At 29.6% G+C, this 21426-nt stretch overlaps 1 protein-coding gene across 2 annotated transcripts in view; it reads left to right on the top strand.

Annotated features, from left to right (window-relative positions):
- The window catches only part of LOC126748682 (probable G-protein coupled receptor 158), a 288292-nt gene extending 270558 nt beyond the window's left edge, over positions 1–17734 (top strand). For both annotated transcript variants that reach the window (XM_050458061.1, XM_050458062.1), the window contains exons 9-11: positions 5406–5544; positions 10760–10865; positions 16888–17734. In XM_050458061.1, coding sequence (XP_050314018.1) covers positions 5406–5544; positions 10760–10865; positions 16888–17616 — 974 coding nt within the window. In that variant the 3' untranslated portion in view covers positions 17617–17734. The remainder of the gene's footprint in view (positions 1–5405; positions 5545–10759; positions 10866–16887) is intronic.
- Positions 17735–21426: the final 3692 nt, after the last annotated feature.

Genomic DNA, 21426 nt, shown 5'->3' with positions numbered 1-21426 from the left:
TCGCCCTGTATACCGATCTGTCCCAAAAAGTATACAGTTCTTAAGCCCCCACCGACCCTTATGTCCTAAAAATTTCAAGTCGTTTAAAAGCTTTTTATTTGATTTCTCGCACCCGAAAGGAATTTGACCCGTTTTTTTATGAATTTTTGACTTTGAGACAGTACCACTCCGTTTGGTGGTACCGGAAAAAAAAAGTTGTTTACGGATCCATCATTCTCAATGTATTGAGAGGCTCTATGCCAAATTTCATTGTTTCGCTAGCCATACAGCCAAAGATATGAATTTTTATTTCCCAAAAAACACGAAAATTAGGGTCGGACGTGGCGGTCATAATATAGTCGCAGACGCTCCTATATAATAAACACCTTTTTCTAACTGATTTATAAGCGTTTAAAAGCTCAAGAGGTCTAATAGCACGAAAAGCTTGCCTAATCGCTACTTGCAACTCTTCCCGTGTTTCGATAGTTCTTCCTTTAAAAACTAAATCCTTCAATCTTCCCCATAAAAAAAAAATCTAACGACGTTAGGTCGCAAGACCTAGCAGGTCATAATATAAGTCCCCTAGTACCAATCCAATGATCCCGAAATTCCTGATTTAAAAAATCAGTCGTAATTCGTGCGTTGTGCGAAGGACAATCGTCTTGCTGATAATACGTGTTTCGAACTCTCGCTAATGGTAAATGTGCCATAAATGGTGCAACATATGTTTGTAAAATATTTACATAATCTTGGGCAGTCAAAATTTCATTAAAAAAATGAGGACCCAAAAATCTACCTCGAAAAATTCCAACCTAAATATTGAAGCCCAGCCGTCCCTGTCTGTTCGCGCGTACTACAACATGTGGGTTTTCTGTAGTCCAGTAATAGGAATTATACCTATTATATATTCCTGAAGCAAAGTATATAGATTTCAACAAGTAGAATCACTTTTTTTCTGCCAAAACATTATTTTTCATCAACAAAACCCTTACCCCACCCACCCACCCCAACCATTTTCCCAGTAAGAAATTCTTTTGAAAAATCATCCGTAATATCCAATCTAATTGCACTGTTTTTGTATTAAATATTTATTAATATACGTATATTATATAATTATATTAATATTATATAATTAAACCAAATTTAAAATAAACAAACTGTGTTATTCGATTGGATATTAACGACGAAACCAGTTATTATTCATGCGTATTATTTGGGAAAACAATGATTTTTGAAAACAATTTCTTAGGGGTAAGTTTAGTGGGGTGGGTGGGGGGGGTAAGGGTAGGATTAATGAAAAAGGGTTTTTTTGCAAAAAAAAATATATTTTCTGCCAATTTTTTTCACATTTATTTAATTTTTTTTTGCAATTTATTTTCTTACAAGAAAAGTCACGTTTGATGTTTTTGGTTTTTAGTCATTTCCTTAAGTTTTATGATTTTTTTTCCAATTTATCTATTAGACTCTTTTATTATTTAAAAAGAAAATTAGTTTTTGAAAAGCTGATCTCATGTGATCACCATGTGAAACTGAATAAATTTTTTTATTTATTTTTGCATTATATTAAATCGTTTCAGTGTTGGTGTTGTTAGAATGTATAAATGTCTTAGATATAGCAGATTATAAAACAATAATTAATATGCGTATTTTTATTGATATTTAATAAAAAACCCTTGCTAAAAAGCCCAAAAAATTACCTATACTGAAAAAATAAATTAATACAAAAAAAATCACATATTTTTCTTTTTACAATTTTTTTTTTATGATAAAAGGGCCAATGAAATCCTACTTTAATCAAGCAAACGAAAAATCCTCACATCAAATATGACAAATAAAATATTATGCTTTTACTTACTATGAGTAGGAATCGTGTCCTTTTAAATTATGCCCATAATGAGTCTTACTCTGACATATTCATAATTAAAAACTATACAAAAACAGCGTTATGACGTAAATTAAAAAAAGTATTTGATAATAATTGATTAAACAATTAAAACAATATTATTGGTAATAAAACGTAAACGATAAGAAAATTGAAAAGCTCGAAGCATCCCAGCAAGAGAATTCCTGTTGGACCATTATTTAATTACTTTGGAAATTATCCCCATTAACATTGATGGTGCGGCGGAGAATCCTGTTAAATAAAGATAGGAACAATTAGCAAACAGACATCCAGAATCCGTGAAGGAATTTCCATGGTGTCACTGAACCCGGTATGTATAAGCAAATGGCTTACGTAGTCAGAAATTGAATTCGGGAGACGTATGCATGAAATATTGCCGCAGCCATCACTGTTAAATCTAATATAACGTGAAGAAACCCTCCTCGTTTCATATTTCGTACATTTGCCAATGGAAACAGCAGACGGTTTGCTAAAAATTGCCGTGTTCGTATAACTCGAAAAAGTTCACTTGACAAAGTTAATCGAACTGAACCGAAACCGATACCCCAAGACATCGTTTTAAATTTTTAAAGTTCCATATGTTACGTGGCATAAAATGGCGCGTTTTGAATAAAAGTTTCTTTAGATCAAGTGTTTACCAAAAACAGTAAACTTCTTTGATGTTATGGTGGAAAAAGCTTGGGAAAATATATACGAACCTCTTAGGATGCCTCAACTTTAAAAGTTGGCATGATTTGAAAGTATAATGAGGTGAAAAAATAAACATTTCCAGGCAACGAGGAAAATTAAATACGGTTAAACAAGCACGTTCCAATGCAACTTCATCGCAAAGTTTCTGAGATGTGATCATTTTGTAGGCAAGGATAAATTCCTAAAAATTAAAAGAGCAGTTATACAAGAATAGAATAAAGCACGGTTGTAAAATGCTTAATATTTTATTAAAAATTGGGCATAACTTAAATGGACATTACACACATTTTTATTGTATTAGGCCCTAGAAATAATGCCAGGAATAATTTAATTACCTCTTAGGATGACCCAATTATTAGACGAATTTTACTTTATAATTTATTGAATAAACTGAACAATTATTCTAAATGCCTGGAATACATAAGAAACGACTTTGAAACCTCCAGAACGCTATAAAAATTCCAGTGGAAAAGGAATAAGAAATCGCCTCTGTAATGCATGGGATAAGCCTCCAATGATCCCGTATGCCTTCTGGAAGAAAATTGAAATTTAGTTCAAATGCCTGGAATAAACTGGAAGCCATTCCGAATGCTTTGAATATTTGAGGAATTTCTTTCCAAGATTAAGGACATCCAGAGGCATAACTCCAAATGCTGGGGTTAAAGTTAAGGTTAGTTGAAATGCCTGGAATTAAATTGAAATTCAGTCTAAATGCCAGGAAGAACGGCACATTCGAGTGTCTGGAATAACGACGAGCCGTTTCCGAATAATCAAACTTTATTTATTTTTTAGATCCACCTTGCATTCCTTGCATTCCAAGAAAATGACAGAGAGATATTCGACTGCAATAAATTACAAATGAAAAAAAATCAAACAAACAATCAATCGTCAAATCAAGATCATTGATCATAAATCAAGGTCTAGATTTGATGATCAATGGTCATCAAATCAAGACCATTGATCCAATCAGTTTATGGAATTACAACAAGAACCCTGTAATTCCAGGTAGTTGAGACAGATCTGTTTGGCTGACTAAACTTCTTGATATTACAAAAAAATAAAGTCACAAATCAAGAATTCCAGGCAGTTCAGATAACGTCCCGGAATTTTCAATTGCCTGGAACTTCCAAAAATATTGTCTGTGTTTAGCGACAATAAATTCGTAAATAATGCAGACAGCTCTTCACCTATTTGGAATTACAAATAAAATTATGGATTGAGAATTCCCGGCTGTTGAGATCACATTTCGGAATCACTTCAATTGCCTAGAATTTCTAAAAATAATCTGGAGGTTTAGGAACTATAAAGTCGTAAATGATTTTTGTTTTAATTCAAAGCAATTGAGACAGAGCGGTTTAACTGCTTGGAATTACAAATAAAATTAAATAATGGATCGAGAATTCCAGGCAGTTGAGATCACGTCCCGAAATTTTCAATTTCCTGGAATTTCCAAAAATATTGTCTGTATTTGGCGACTGTAAATTCGTAAATAATGCAGACAGAGCTAATTTCAAAATGATCATCAAAGATTCATGGGAATCAGATCGGTTTATATGCATAAAAGGGGGTCAAAAGTCCACTTTTTCACCTTTTACTGCATCTCACCTCTCAGGAACATTCTGGATCATTGTGGAATTGTATTGTTCTTACGTATTTATAAACTTTACAGACAGGAGAAATAATTTCATAGTGATCGTCAAAGATTCATGGGACTCAGATCGGTTTATATGCATAAAAGGGGGTCAAAAGTCCACTTTTTGACTTTCTACCGCATCTCACCTCTTAAGAACATTCTGGATCATTATGAAATTGTACTTTTCTTACATATTTATGGATTTTACAGATGTAATAAATAAATTCAAAATGATCGTCAAAGATGCATGTATTATAAGGGCTCAAACCTTCATCATATATTTTATTTGTGACATTAAAAAATATTATCGATAAATTAAAAAAATAGTCGATTATTTTGGCATAGTCTAAAGTGCATAACCTAAATGAGCATGAAACACGTTTAATTATTTTTGTTCTAGTTTTTCATAAAAATTATAATGGCCTTAATAATATCGTTAGTCTGCTATTTTATAGAGGACCTATTAATATTTTACAGGAAAAAAATATTAATTAAAAACAGCAAAGCATATATACGCAACGTTTTGCTTATGAATGAATTTATCCGATTTTCACTGGTTCGATCATCTAATTATTTGATTTTAGCGGTTGCAGATACGCTCGAATAGCAAAAAGCGATTGGTATTATGTCCAATCATCCGTTTTAATATGATTTTATTTAATAGCATCCACCGATTTGTTTGTTTTTTTTTTAATTTGAATAATGATACTAAAAAAAAGAAAGAGGGGTCCTTTAACTTATTAGTTTCTGTCGCGATTATTTTGCATAACACGTCGTTATGTAAAAATAATCTCATTTCACATGACTGACATTTATATATTTTGACAGGCGAAGTCAGAATAGAGAGATTTAGTATGGATGTGAGAATAAGCCTCTTGCCCCAAAAGCCCGGAGCTCTGTCTGTGCTATTTTAAATTTTACTTCAAATATACGCACGGAGTAGCGTACATCAAAATTTACTTCACGAACGTAAGCTGTTTTTGCGAATAGATATTTTTATAGTAATTTTACGTATGTGAGTATTTGTTTTACTATTTTCTATATAGAAAATATGACGGGAATGAGATAGAAATAAATCCAACATGTGCTACTACATCGGATCAGACCGTAATATAGAGAAGCGAAATGTGATTGAGATGACGAAATATTTCGCAAATAATTCCAAATTTCATTTTTTGTTAATATTTAGTTTTTTTACAGTTGAAATAGCATTTCTTATATGGGGAATCCGGCTTTGCGTGGTAGTTCGAAAAGCCCCATCCGAATTCAACGAGAGCAAATTTATATCTTTGGCAATCTACAACGAATTCGTGCTGTGTCTCTTCCTTAACGTCACGACGTAAGTATCACCAATTTTTTTCATTATAAGGAGCTCTCATCATTAATACCACTTTACCGAAAAAAAGTAAATTAGCTCCGCTCGACTAACAAGCTGAATTGAGACTTGCGAGAAAATCCAGCAGCCGATACAGATAGAGCACCCCGAAAGGATTGTATTTATTTCAGTTTGATTTTTTTTTTCCCAAATAGGCTATAAATCAGCCTTATCTCAGTTTTTGTTGCGTCTCGCCTATTCAAAAGAGTATAAGTTCATTCGGTTGTGAAGATAACGAGAAGTGGCATAGTTTTTTTCAGGAGTGATTTATATAATAAACTATTTAAATTATTGAGCTTTATTCTTCTAGGTATTTATTATATTTTTACGCCGGGAATTTGAAAAATATTGTCATGCTTGCCAAGATATTATAAAAAAATCTCTTTTTGTGTTGAAAAAAAAATTATTTCAATATTTCTGGCATATATTCCAGGCTTTTAAAGACATTATTTTTATTTTATTCCAGGCATTTTCGGAATTTGGCATTCATTTTCTATTTTTGGAGCTATTTTTTCAGTTTGTATCAGGCATTTGATTTTTTTTGTTTTTCAAAAAAAAAACTAATTTTTTCCAGGCAATTATATTTTTTACGCCGGGAATATTAGCGTACTTTACAGGATTTTACAGTAATTTTTGAATTTATTCCAGACATTTGACATCCTTTGCTGTCATGAAAAAAAAATTATTTCAAGCATTTACGACTTCTGAAAATTCTTTTTTTATTTTATTTCAACCATTCCACATCATTTTTTTACAAGATTTGTAATAAATTTTCTATTTTTTTCCAGTTTATTCCAGGCATTTGATGTTTTTTGTTTCTTGGAAATTAAAAAAAAAAATTATTTCAGACTTTTAGAGATATTTTTTAATCTGTGCCTAGTACTTACGATATTTTTTATGTACGAAATTTGAAAAAAGAAAATATTTTCAAAATTTTGGAGTCATTTTTTATTTTATTTAAAACACTGGATACAGGACTTTCATGTCTTCCAAGAATCTGAAATAAAAAAATTATCAATTTCTTCCAGGCATTTGAAATCTCTTTTTGTGTTGAAAAAAAAAATTCCAATATTTCTGGCATATATTCCAGGCTTTTAATGACATTATTTTTATTTTATTCCAGGCATTCCACGTCATTTTCTTCACCGAGTTTGGAATACACGTCTTTTCGGAATTTGGAATTCATTTTCTATTTTTGGAGCTATTTTTTCAGTTTCAAAAAAAAAATTTTGTCCAGGCAATTATATTTTTACGCCGGGAATATTAGCGTACTTTGCAGGATTTTACAGTAATTTTTGAATTTATTCCAGGCATTTGACATCCTTTGCTGTCTTGAAAAACAAATTATTCCAAGCATTTACGACATTTTTGGCAAATTTTCTAGACTTCTGAAAAAAATTGTTTTATTTTATTTCAACCATTCCACATCAGAATTTTGGGGTCGTTTTTTATTTTATTTAAAACACTGTATACAGGACTTTTATGTCTTTCAAGAATTTGAAATTAAAAAAAATTAATTTCTTCCAGGCATTTGAAATCTCTTTTTGTGTTGAAAACAAAATTATTCCAATAATTCTGGCATATATTCCAGGCGTTTAAAGACATTATTTTCATTTTATTCCAGGCATTCTACGTTATTTTCTTTACCGAGTTTGGAATACACGTCTTTTCGGAGTTTGGAATTCATTTTCTATTTTTGGAGCTATTATTTCAGTTTATATCAGGCATTTCATTTTTTTTTGTTTTTAAAAAAAAAAATTTTCTTTTTATTTTATTTCAACCATTCCACATCATTTTTTTACAAGATTTGTATTAAATTTCCTATTTTTTTCCAGTTTATTCCAGGCATTTGATGTTTTCTTGTTTCTTGGAAATAAAAAAAAAACTCTTTATTCCAGGCATTTCACGTTATTTTCTTCACTGAGTTTGGAATACACGTCTTTTCGGAATTTGGAATTAATTTTCTATTCATTTACATATTTTCCAAGATTTTACAATAAATTTTCAATTTATTCCAGGCATTTGATGTTTTTTTTTGTTTCTTGGCAATAAAAAAAAAACATTTTATTTCAGGTTTTTGGACACAATTTTTAATCTCTGCCAAGCATTTACGATATTTTGTATATAGGAAATTTTAAAAACATACTTTCCAGGAATTTTAAAAATATTGACATGCTTTCCAGGATTGTACAGCAATTTTTTAATTTATTCCAGGTGTTTGAAATCTTTTAATTTGACTCTCGGGAATTAAAAAAAATTATATTTTCTGATAGTATTTTATCTTTGCCAAGCATTTACGATCTTAGGGTCATTTTTATTTTATTTTAAATACAGGATATGTCTTCCAGGAATTTAAAAAAAAAATAATTTTTTCCAGGCATTTATGATATTTTTGGATATTTTTCAAGCTATTTTTCATGTTTTCCAGGTAGTGGCAAGAATTTCTAAAATTCGAGTAAGTCATCATTATACTGTCCACAATTATGATTAATAAAAAGCTTATTAATTACAGATTTTCCTATTGGTTTTAGTAATTTTTCACTATATTCCAGACCAGGTAATTTTTTACTTAGCATTTTCTATACCTGCACAAATTCATTGTTATTCAGACTTTTAGAATTTTTTTTCCTATTTTACTCCACTCATTTGACCTCATATTTATTACGTATTCTAGAACAATACCGCAGCTCAATATTCTGTCTGAAACTTACGTATTGAGAAAGTGATTGTCTGAATAAACCCATAAATAATTAGAGACTAATTAAACCCAAGAACACTTAATAATGGCGAATAATTCCCTAATGTAAACTCAATTATTCTTGTTGTATAACTTTATTACGTATAAATTGCACTATATACTTTAAGGCAATAAATATGTCACTTGACGATAAACTTTAGAGTTAAATCTTAACTGCAGAAGTTCGTTGCCAAAGTTTAATTGCACCACATGTACTCCAGAAAATTATGACTTATCCTGTCCTTCTCTAAACTAAACCTCAAAAAAAAACTTGGTTTCTCTAAATCCGTTTGAGAAATGACCTCGTGCTCCTAATTGCTAATTTCTTAATCCCTCTTAAAGAGTTGCCGAGTGCGTTATCTCGAAAAAGTTAACTCTACGACCGCAATTTGAATTTTTATTAAATAACTTGAAAACTCTTGTTTACTGTGATGTGGTGCAATAAAATAACCCAATTAGACTTGAGGCAGATCAAAATGACAATCTCTCTGTGATGAGTAACGAGATTATCGACGGGGGAACGCAATTACAATTAGGCTTCTATCAACCTTGATACATATCAAACAAGGTTGTAAATTAACAATGGCATTGTTGTTCGGTATTTACCTTAAGAGTTAATTTAAATATTTTTTTTTGTTAATTGGGAAGTTATTTATCCATTTTGTTTGTCATTGGGTCATATATAATTTATCCGTTTAAATTTTTTTATTTAAATTTTATAGTTTAAATGTTTAGTATATATAAATTACTTCTGAAAAAAAACTATATCACTTCTTGTTACTTGTGGAAAAAAATTAAAAATTCCTTTAAAATCCTGGAAAGCATGATAATATTTTTCAAATTCCCCAACTTAATAAGTTAGTTAAGTGCCAATTCAAGTGCAGCATCATCCTCCGGTACATTTTAAATAAGTTAGGCCCGTTTAATTTGTAAATCACGTGATTTTTATTTAAAATGTTAACCCAATATTTATATATCAAATATATTTCTTTTACTGCTAAAAAAAAAACAAAAAAATAAATTTGTATTAAGAAAAGTACTTATATTGGCCAGGTTAATAGTTTTTATTATTCTTTGTTTTTATTTATTATTTTTTTTTAAAAAAGGGCCTTGCTACACAGGTTTGCATCTGTACTAACGGTTTCATAATCGAGGCATGGTCCTATTTATCATAATTGATAATTATGTTTGTAATTTTATTGATAAATAAATTTATTTTGAATTTGAATTTGAATATACCAAGCCATTGGTTATTAAGAAAAAAAAGTTTTATTCTGCAATGGTTTACTCCGTATACCGGTAGGGCCAACAGAGGTCTTGCGTGCGGAAATTGTAATATTTTTCTAACCCGAAAGGAGTTGTGTCGTGTGCATCGTTCATTTATGTCGTAAAAAATATCCTAAATGCCTGGAAAATAATTAATTTTCTTTGAATTCCTAGGGAAGACTTGAAAGGGATGTCCTGTATCTAAAGGAAAATTAAAAATGCCTGGCATAGATTTAATAATGCCTCCAAAAAACTGTCAGAAAATATTCTTTTTAATTCTCAAAATAAAAAAAAAGTTCCCAAATGCCTGGAATAAATTCAAAATTTACTGTAAAATCCTGGAATGCATGCACATATTTTTTAAATTCCCGGCGTAAAAAATATCATAAACGTCTGGAGAAATATAGATTTTCTCTTTCATATTTTGAAAAGACCCGAAAGGACTGTCCTGTGTTTAAAATGTAAAAAAATTACCCCAAAATCCCCAATTTCCAACATACAAAAATCGTAAATGCCTGGCAGAAAATAAACAATTGCTCCAAGAGCCTGGAATAAAAGGTTTTTTTTTTTATTCTGAAGAGAGGAAAAAATTAAATGCCTGGAATAAATCGAAAAACTACTCCAAAAGCTTGAACATGAAAATTATTTTCAATTATACCGGAAACATATATTATATAACAAGTCCCTGTCAATTACCTCTTTATATGTAATGATCAAATTGAACATAAACAGTCAAATTCTAAATATAACCTTAAGAGCTATTTTATCCAATAACGGTCTCATGCAAAGGTCTTTTTTTTTTATTAGGGACAATTTCATTTGAGTGCTCAAACAAACTTTTTATCGAAACCGTTAAAAATAAGTAAAATCTAATTTTCTTAGAGCCGCTTGATAGCATGGAGCTTTCAGAAATGTTCCCAAATTGGTTTTATACCCCAAAAAATAAAATTAAAAAAATTCAGATTAAAGGGGCTTATGCTTTGCCGCTTAAGCCCGATATAAATTAAGTTAGCGAAAAGTTTTGCATTCTAAATGACGTGCGCCACCTAAATATCTGATGCACAAGTGACTTCGTTATGCAACATTTATTGCAAATTTAGGGGTCGTAATTACGTACGCTGTTTATCAAGTGAAATTAATACACTATAAATTATATTAATTGTTTTTTGTTTTTAGGTTTTTTTTGCAAAAGCCTGCCAATCCAGACTTGATGTATATAATATACTTCGTTCATACGCAACTGAGTGTCACACTGCTTCTTGGCCTAATTTTTGGAAGTAAGGTAAGAACATGTAGCACTATGGTTCACTCGTTATTCGTTATTATACGGAAAATTGAAGTTATTAAATGAGGCATTTGGATTATATTACACATTGATTGCAAATATTTTTCTAATTATCATAATTTTTGAATCATTGTTATTTTAATGTATGTAACATCTATAAATGTGCTTCTTAGCCAATTTTAACAGTTGTGTTCAGTTAAATTACTGCAAGAATATGTATAGAAAGTTTTGAAATTTTATTTCTACTGGTTTTTGAATTATGGGCATTTTGTAAGATTTTTGAGAAAAAATTAACCCCTCTCTAAATTTTTTTTTCTTAAAACGCTTAAACAGGTATATGTGTAAAAATTTTATAAATTTTGTTGCCACTAGTTTTTGACAGTCATTTGGAATATTTAAAAAAAAATCGACCCCTTTAAAAGTTTTTTTGTTCAAAACTTTGTTAATTCTTTGAAAAGCGCTAAATTAGGTGTGTAATTAAATTATTTCTAGAATATTTCAATTTTTTTTCACTGGTTTTTGGTCTATGGTCATTTTATAAAATTTCGGAAAAATAAAATCGGCCTCTCCAAACATTTTTTTTCTTAAAAACTCTGTAAATTTTTTGAAAAATGCTGAAATGGGCGCTTAATTAAATTATCTTAGGAATACGTGTAGAAATTTTAAAAAATTTATTCTTACTTTTGAAAATATGGGTATTTTTGGAAATTTTCGGAAAAAAAAGGGACCTTTCCAAAATATTTTTTTTTCTCAAAACCTTGTCGATTTTTTGAAAAACGCTGGAATAGGTATCCAGTTAAATTTTACCAGGAATATGTGACGAAATTTTCAAAATTTTATTTCGACTGTTTTTTGAAATATGGGCAATTTTTGCAAATGAATCGACCTTTCCAATAAATGTTTTTTTTTTTTTCAAAATTCTGTCAATTTTTTGGAAAACCATATATCCAGTTAAATTATCCTAGGAATATGTGTGAAAATTTTCTACTGGTTTTCGCGATATAGGCATTCCAAGAATACAAAAGTGCCAGAATGGAATAACAAGAATACGTATAGAAATTTTCAGAAATTAATTTTTTTTGGTTTTTGAGTGCACTTTGTTAAATTAAAAAAAAAAACTCAAAATTTTGTTAATTTTTTAATTTAAATTATTCCAGGAATTTGTATAAAAATTTTTAAAATTTAATTTTTACTAGTTTTTGAGTTATGGACCATTTGTAAATTTTTTCAAAAAAAAATGTTTTTTTCTCAAAACTCTCTTAATTTTTTTATCAAACGCTGAAACAGTTGTCTAGTCAAATTATCTTTGGAATATTTGTAAAAACTTTCAAAATTTTATATCAACTGGTTTTTGAAATTTAGGTGTTTTGTGAAATTTTTGAAAAAAAAAAATATTTTTTTTCTCAAAGTTCTACTCGCTATGCTGTTATGCTGAGACATGCAAGACGTTGGACTCTGTCCAGTTGAGAGCAATTCAATTCAATGGGCATGTTGTAAAATTTTTGCAAAAGAATCGACGTTTTCAATAAAGGTTTTTTTTTCAAAATTCTGTGAATTTTTTGGAAAACGCTGAACTATATATCCAGTTAAATTATCCTAGGAATATGTGTGAAAATTTTCAAAATATTATTTCTACTGGTTTTCGCGATATAGGCATTCTAAGAATACGAAAATACCAGAATACAAGAACGGAATTCCAAGAAGAAATTGTCAGATTTTAATTTTTTTTGGTTTTTGAGATATGGGCACTTCTATTCTAAATAAAAATTTTCGCAAAATTTTGTTAATTTTTTAATTTAAATTATTCCAGGAATTTGTAGAAAAATTATTAAAATTTAATTTTAACTGGTTTTTGAGTTATGGACATTTTGTAAATGTTTAAAATAAAAAATCGATTCCTTCAAAAAAAATATTTTTTTTCTCAAAACTCTCTTAATTTTTTATCAAACGCTGAAATAGGTGTCTAGTCAAATTATCTTTGGAATATGTGTAGAAATTTTCAAAATTTTATTTCAACTGGTTTTTGAATTATAGGCATTTGGTGAAATTTTTGAAAAAAAAAATTTTCTCAAAATCTTATACACTTTTTTAAAAAACTCTAAAATAGATGTCCAGTCAAATTATTCCGGGAATATGTATAGGAATTTTTAAAATTTTATTTCCACTATTTTTTATATGGGCATTTTGTGATGTTTTTTTTTGAAATTTTTATGAATATTTTGGAAAACGCTGAACTAACTTAACTGGATAATTTTCAAAATATTATTTATACTAGTTTTCGCAATATGGGCATTCCAACAATGGAATGAATGAAAAAAATACCAGAATACAAGAATGGAATCTCAAGAATACGTATAGAATTTCTCAGATTTTTTTTCAGAAAAAAAAAATTTACTATTAATGGTTTTTGAGTTATGGACATTTTATGAGTTTTTAAAATAAAATACCGATTCCTTAAAAAATTTTTTTTTCTCAAAACTCTCCTAATTTTTTACAAAACGCTTTTGAGAAGAAGTTTTTGAGATATAAGCCTGTTGTGAAATTCTAATTTTGACAAAAATCAACCCTCTCCAAAAATTTTGTTTGAATAAGAAAAAAAATGGTCTTAAAATCTTAATCGACTCTATGTTTTATTGATTCACATCATACTACTTTACGAGACTATGCATAACAAGTCTATTGGTTAAAAAAAAAATGAGAAACATTTAGCGAACAGATTTCCTGAAGATTTCTACGCCTTCTTTATAACACGCTGTGTGTTTGGTACATGTACACATACAGTTGATTGAATAAAATCCCACTTTGATATATTTTTGATGTGAAATGAGTTCGCCCCACCTCCCTAATCGATTCAAAATAAATTCCTGCCTACGCCCTCGTATTAAATTTAATATCAAACGCCTGGAATAAAATGAAATCTTTTTTTTTAAATGCCTGACATAAAAGCCACATTAATGTTTGATCTGGGGATATGTAATAAAAATGTTGTTTTTCCCCCAAAAGAAAATGAGTTACAAAAACAATTCAAAGGATAAAAACAAATTTTTTTAGCTCTACAAGAAAAGTCAGAGGCGTACTTTAAACTAAACTGGTTCTAGAGTCAAGGAAACGCCTTGTGTAAGCAAAAACTTTTTATAATTATAAAGTTTTTAGGCAAGCCTTGAAACTATATCATCCGTCTTACGAAAATTTAATCTTAGTTAATGAAAAATATAGATGATAGAAAAGTTTCTTTGGGCCATCGGAACTTTGTAGACTTCAAAAAGTTGCCCTAGAAACCTAATTGATTTAAAGTTACTTTCATAAAAAGCTCTTACAAAACTCGCCATTTGATTTAGGGTCGTAAAACGTCTTTTATTGCGGAAATCGGCTTTCGAATTTTTTTGTACTTTGGACATTATATATATAAAATCCGGAAAATACTTTAGTAGCCGTATAATAAGCCGGAGAGTGTAAAACTTTCACAATTTTCTAACGTTTTAGGAGCCAGAGGGGGCACTTAATATGTAGTTTGTTCGAAATTACTTCTGCAGTTTTCAAACTGAGGAAGATTACTTAAGAGTGCAATTTTAGTCGGTTCTCAAAAGCGAAATTGCCTTTTTATTATAATTTTTTGACTTTCTTTTTAATAATCGAGTAAATTAATATGTTTTCCGATAAAAGCGGAGTTTTTTACAAAATAAAGTAAGGCAAAAGAGGATTACTTCGCATCTCTTATAATTTTAAATACAACAAAGACATTTTTACAGTAAATAATAAGCTCGATAAGATTTTATAAAAACGTACAAAGCAAAAGGGATTTATAAAAGCCACGCTAGAAACATTCTCTCCTTTGTTCTCTTTACAGGGTTTCCAATTTTTTAAAATTTACTATTCATGTTTCCACTTTTTTGCATTATCCCGAGGGAGTTTACTTTTTTTTCCTGTCACCGGTTAAGGTAAACACCGACTGGATATTTTCAGCCACGCCAATGATTTGATTTTACCTTTTTTTTTCATCTTGTATGTGCAACATCTTGACTTTGGGCACAAAGAGGGTGAGAATAATTCATCAAAAATGAAAACTCCTAGCATCGACCCTCCTCCATTCTTTTGTTAACAAATTTGTTTTATAAAGTCGATCAACACTGTAGAATCTACTATAAAGAATTTTTTTTAAATAATTAAATTTGTTAAGATTTAATTAAATCAATGGCAATTTCGGAGCAATAAATATTGTATGACTGAAACAAAATCGTCAACGGAGACAAGGAATAAATTATAAATAAATATAAAAAAAATTTCAATGCGAAAATTGCATTTTAGGCGAGAAGAGGCTACAAAACCTAATTTGCCATAAAATAAATGAAAATTATAGGATTGTTTAGTTATGGATAGTTCGCCCCTTTAAATTTGTTTTTTTTGAGGGATTTTTTAAGGATATATTTTCGTTTCTTCAAGAAACTTTAAATATAATAAAACTAATTATTATTATAATAAGCGTCTTTTATTTAGGAAACAAATAATTTATTACACAAGTAAAATATGCTTTTCTTGGCTATTTTTCTTATTATTAGTATTACCTCAACATGCTTATATTAAGTGTGTTTAATCTTTCTTATTTACAGTGAAGGTGGTTGTTGATTAAATAAAAACAATCGCATTTTATTAATAATAAATGTTTTAAAATTATCAGGTATGATATTATATATCGTGATTGCATTATTGCTCTTAATTGTCCCCCTCTTATCGTTTAAATGCGTTTATATAAAAATTTGAAATTTGGCACACATCTTTAGCAACCGAAATACTACTTTTTAGTCACTAGCTGATTTTGCAAATCTTCAAAATGGCGGAAAATTTGAAAAATTAAATTAAATAGAAAAGAGGGTCATGCGATACGTCGTTTGAAAGCTCCCATTGAACGCTTTCTGGCCCTAAAATATTAAGTAATTCCTTTTATCCATTGCAAAATGGTAGCGTTTCAAAATCTTATTTTTCGCATTTTTTTTTTATTTTCTTTACTTCACCTATTCAGATGTAATTTATTTGTAGAGTTTGTATTTTTTGTCAATGTCACAAAAAAAGAAACCCTACAAATAACAATATACCTACAAACAAATTACACCTGGACAGGTTTAGTAAATAAAATAAATGTTTTTTTTTCAAAATGGCTTCTCGCCGCCATTTTGGAGTTTTGCAAAATGAGGTAAGGACCAAAAAGTAGTATTTCGGTTGCTAATGAAGTGTGTGCCAAATTTCAAATTTTTATATAAATGTATTCAAAAGATAAGAGGGGGGGGGAACAAATAGGAGCCGCACTGTATAAAAGGCATCTTTTATACAAAATGTTTTATGTAATGGGATGGAGAATTTATTTTTCCTTATTGTATATATGAAGAAATTTATTTAATTTATTTATTTAACAATATATGTTCTGTATCCGTTGTATTTTCTGTAAGACCTAGACCATGTATAAAGTCTCCATAGTTAAAGTGTCCGGAACAAAATGAAAAAGAACGCAAATATTTGGAAGAAACTTAAAATGCCTTGACCCCAATTGCTTGAAAGGAACTGAAATTTCAAATGCTCAAAAATAACATAGAAAATGCCTTCAAATGCCTGGAATAGACAGTATTTATTACTATCTCATTTACACTAGGATAGAGTATTAAAACCAGAAAACTTTGCTCATTCAATAAAGGGTAATTCATAACTTATCATATTTACGTGCTTTGATCAAACAAAGTTGGTTGTTATTATAACACACTAAACACATAAAAGCTTAAATTTCATACATTTTTTTTACAAAAAAATGTGTAAAAGCTGTCCAGTCTCGTAATTTATAGCCCATAAAGCCGTAAATTTTTTACCAAATGGCGTTTTTTAATTACAAACAAGTTTCCTGTTTCCTGCATGTTTCATATAAAGCCTGGAATTGGTCAACAATTTAAGGTTTTTATTGTTTTCCCTCATGATAGACGCTTTTTTTTTATTTTCTAAACGAATATATAGTAAAATAATTTTTTAACTATTTCAGGTGATCATGGTGGTAAAAAACAAAGAAAAACATCAAGAAGACAGCTCAAGCATGGTCTACAAGGCCCCATCGAAGTTCCTTGCAAGAGGTCGCCAAGAAGCCTCCCAATTCACCTCAGCAAACTCCTCAGTGGCAGGTCAAGAGCTGATCTACTCCAAATACTCAGAGCAAGACATCCAGGAGGAATTTCTACGCCTCTACACGCAACTAGAGCTTTTAAAAGAACGAAACATGAGAATGGGTAATAGACATCTCGCTTCAAAGATCAACGCTATGCAAGACGCAGCTCGATTATGTGACAATGACAACGAGAAATCATCTGTCATCATAAGGAGCAGTAGTAGCCTTTGCGTTTCTGGTGAGCGATCTATCACTGAAATCCATGATGAACCCTTTGTCAGAATTAAACGTCAAAGTGTGTCTTTCGCCGTGGATTCTCGCCCTAATGGAGATGCTGAAGGTCCTGATGATATTAAGGCTGGTAATCACGCTGCTGAAATTACCTTGACCCTAATAGAGAAGGAGCAGGCGATTAGTGATAATGAAAAAAGGAAAGATGATAATGAGGGTGATCAAACTAGCTCAACATATCCTAATAGTGATACGAATAAGAAAACAAATACGACTGACACTAATGGTAGGCAATTACTGTCTGGACATGCCAGAACACATTCGATTGTTATTAATTTAGATGATAAGAGCCGTTTTAACGATGAAATAACTGTATAAATGTGTTTTACTAATGTTAATTGTAAATGGATATTTTTCATGTAAATTTAATGTAATAATAACTAATCAAAAATGGTTGTAAAATATATGTAATGAATTTGTTTTTAAATAAATTGAACTCGAAATATTTAAAATGATTAGCACAACTTTTGTCATATTCCTTTTAGATTAACACAGTGGGGTTTCTGGGGCAGGTTTTGAGGGTAAAAACTTGATTCTAGTTTAAGAATTTGGGTAGCTGTTGCTGAGGCATATTTTTTAATTAAATCTTCACGAAATCAGATCTGAGAGGGTTCCCGCAAGACCCTTGTACAACATTGAATTAAGTCTCCAGTTTCAAATTTAATTTTTTTTAATCCCAATTGAAATGATAAAATGAAAACATTTATTCAAATCAATTCCAAGCCAAGTTTAAAGTAAAATTTCAAAGTTTTTAACCGAAAAAACGAAGCAATCCGCAACAGTTATTCTGCTCCAGGATAAATGGTGACCTAAAATATCTCTTTTCGACTCTTGGCATTCCGGAATAAATTGAAAACTTGTCATTGCCAAGTGAATCTTAACGTGTAGAAATAAAGAAACTTTACAATAAAAACGTCTTAGCGTAACTCTAATCTATAAACCGAGAGGCTTCGATTGACGTCGAATATTCAAACCTTCTTCAGTCTGTATCGATTGCAGTACAATAAGCAGCAATCTACAGTTTACAAAACATACACAGATGGCGTCACAATCGGAAGAAAAATTTAACTTAAGACTGGCAAATACTTATCAGACCTCCCTCGTATAGTCAATAATCATAACTGGAATTGATTTTAAATGCACCTTTATATATTTACCCGCTGAAGATCGTATTATGAGTCTTAACGCCATCTATAATTCTAATCTAATCTTCACTTTACTCAACGTTGCCAGGCCTAGTGATTATTCACCAGATTCAAGACTTGCTCATTTCATCATAAGATGAAAAAAATCTGCATACAAAATTTACATGTGGAGTTAACTATTAAGGTAAATAAAAGCCAATGTATCATCAGACTGTTGCACAATTTCTGTTCTACCTACATGGTCAAACTTAAACATAAATAAAAACTCTTATCTGTCCTAAGAGAACATGGTTATAAATATTTAAAACTTATTCTAATGCATATGTATAAGTACTGGCAAAAATAGTATCTATACAGATATTTTAGGGAAAATATAAGCATATAGCAGGAAGGAAGGGAATAGAGGAAACAATAATTTAATAATACTATAAATACTAATTTTAATTATTCGGTAAAATAAAAAGAAATTCTTGAAACCAATATGTTATACTGATGAATAAATAAATAAAATTGTGTTTATTTCCAACTTTCTTGAAATTAATAACCATAAGTAAACGCTTCATGAAAATAAATATTTGAAGCGGTACTACCAACTTGTTGTGAGTTGAAAGTTTATATTGGTTTTAGCAGTCCACATTTTATATTTTAGTCACTTTTAGTTTCAAGTCCACATATCAATTTTTACGGTCCATATTTGGTATTTTAGTTACTTATAGGTTTTTAAGCGCATGTAGGGAGTTAGTCTTCATTAACTGTCTTAAGTTTAAACATTTATTCAAAATCCATACACCTATAACTATACAGATGTTCACAATTTTTTAATTAATATGAATACAAGTTGCAGTAGATATGCATATTCCATTTTTTACCTATAAAACAACGATCTAATAAAATAAATTTGAAAATTATAAATTCAAATTTCTCCTTATATTTGTTATCTTCCTAATTTCTTTAATTTGATTTAGAATCATATTATATAAATGATTTTTTTTGTTGGTGTAGTCTTGCTACATCTATGCAATGCACTCATTTACCATACTTCTGGTTTTATGTGGATGGATTGTCAATTTTAAAGGTTCCTTTTACTTAAAAAATTGAGAGTCTAAAAGGTCTTGCTCCGTAGAATATCTAATGTTTTTGCTATAAATAGTTTTAATTATCCATTTCATAGTATTTAATCTTCGGATACTATAGTTATTAACATCACATACACACCATATTCCAAGAGAAATTCTACATTGAGATTCAATATAAATATAGGTTTCTTTGTCCCACCTCAAATATTGGTGAATTTGAATTCCTATATATTTAATTAAATTGGTAGCTGTTATATTTATAGCGTCAGATATATGTATGGTATTAATACCAAAAATTCCTGAGCTGTAAGAAGCAAATCTTATAAAATGAGTTTTATTAGCATTTAAAGTACTGACATCAAACCACGTTTTCTGTTTCAGTCCACGATTTAACGAATAAAAATGTATCATCTGTAAAGCTTCCTTTTTTGCCATTTAGCTTTAGGTTAAAAACATCAATATTTCATAATTTTAAAAGAACTTTTACCTATTTTTATAGCTTGTTGTCGATCAGATAGATAACTTTTTATGAAATCATGGCGTCCTTATGCGCGTATCTATTGGTTTGTTAACAGATTTATTTCGTCTGGAGGTGTAAATCTTTTTATTAATTAATGTTTAATTTTTTGGTGGTACTATTTGTATATTTTTCTTTAATATCAGAGTAGTGAGTATTAAATGCCTCTTCGCTATTTTCTCTGTATTTGTACATATACCTCCTTATACTCATTACTATTTTATTTATTTCAGATTTTGGTGTTACGTTTCCATTGGATAAGTTTGTAATATGGCTTAACTTGTTTTTGATCTTTCTTAGATTTTCCTATTAAGCTAGTTAATTTATTTTAAAAATGTTTATACTTTCTTGAAATTGTTTATTTTTAGGATTTTGTAAACAACAAGCTTTTTTATCCATATTAATATATACTTTTTTTATGCGTTCTTCAATTACCGAACTAATATTGTTTACAAAAATTTCTGTGCCTTTAAGTGTAAAGAATTCCAAAAGCTGGCGGTTTGTAATATTTGTTTGACTGTTATAGTAATCTATGTCTTCTCTAATTTGTGTTTTTAAAATGTTTTGTAACTATGGAGGAGTGTGACATTTAATAATTTCATTAAATAGTAAACTGGCATTCAATTCTCGTCTATTAAACATATTAAAGATCTTTGAGCTTATGTGGTACATGACTTCCTTTATTAATACCATAAATAAAACCAATATAAGAGTTTTACTGAACTTTATGATTTTCTGAAGCATATCTTGACCACATCACAGTAATGATTAAAATAAATGTGACAATATCAGATAATCGCATAATTCGCGTTTGATATTTTGATTGAGGTAATCAGGGGAAATGATTTTTAAAGCACAATACCTATGACTTCTTAAGGGTATTTGATACATGACTCTTGAAATACATAAAACTTGAAGTGCTTGATTTCCAATAGATAACAAAGAAGATAACAAGAAGAACAACGGAATTTATATGGCTAATGGCAGTTTGGTATTCAGAACATAAAAAGGAATAATACCGCTGTGTATCATCTGCATACAAGTGATATTTACAGTATTTATTAAGAAAACCATGATAAAAAAATACTGAACAGTAATGGACCTAAAGTGCTTCCTTGGGGCTTGACAAAGTTACATATATTTTAACCTTTTGAAATCTATTACTAAAATAAAATGTGTGCATTATCTAAAAATCCTATGTAATGTAGCAATGCCATTATAGTATTTCCTGATTAAGAAAATCAAAAGCCTTAGTAAAATCTAATAATACCAACACCAAGACAACATTTTAGGGTTAATAAAAAAACTCTTAAATTCTCATTACATTTTTGTACAATTCCAAAAACACAATCTGGCAACAGTGATAAACTCCAGGTTGTCATTGTCACTT

The sequence above is a fragment of the Anthonomus grandis genome, chromosome 22 (assembly GCF_022605725.1).
Source record: "Anthonomus grandis grandis chromosome 22, icAntGran1.3, whole genome shotgun sequence".
NCBI lineage: Eukaryota > Metazoa > Arthropoda > Insecta > Coleoptera > Curculionidae > Anthonomus > Anthonomus grandis.
The sequence above is the reverse complement of the archived record's forward strand: the minus strand, read 5'-3'. Positions and strand labels throughout refer to the sequence as shown.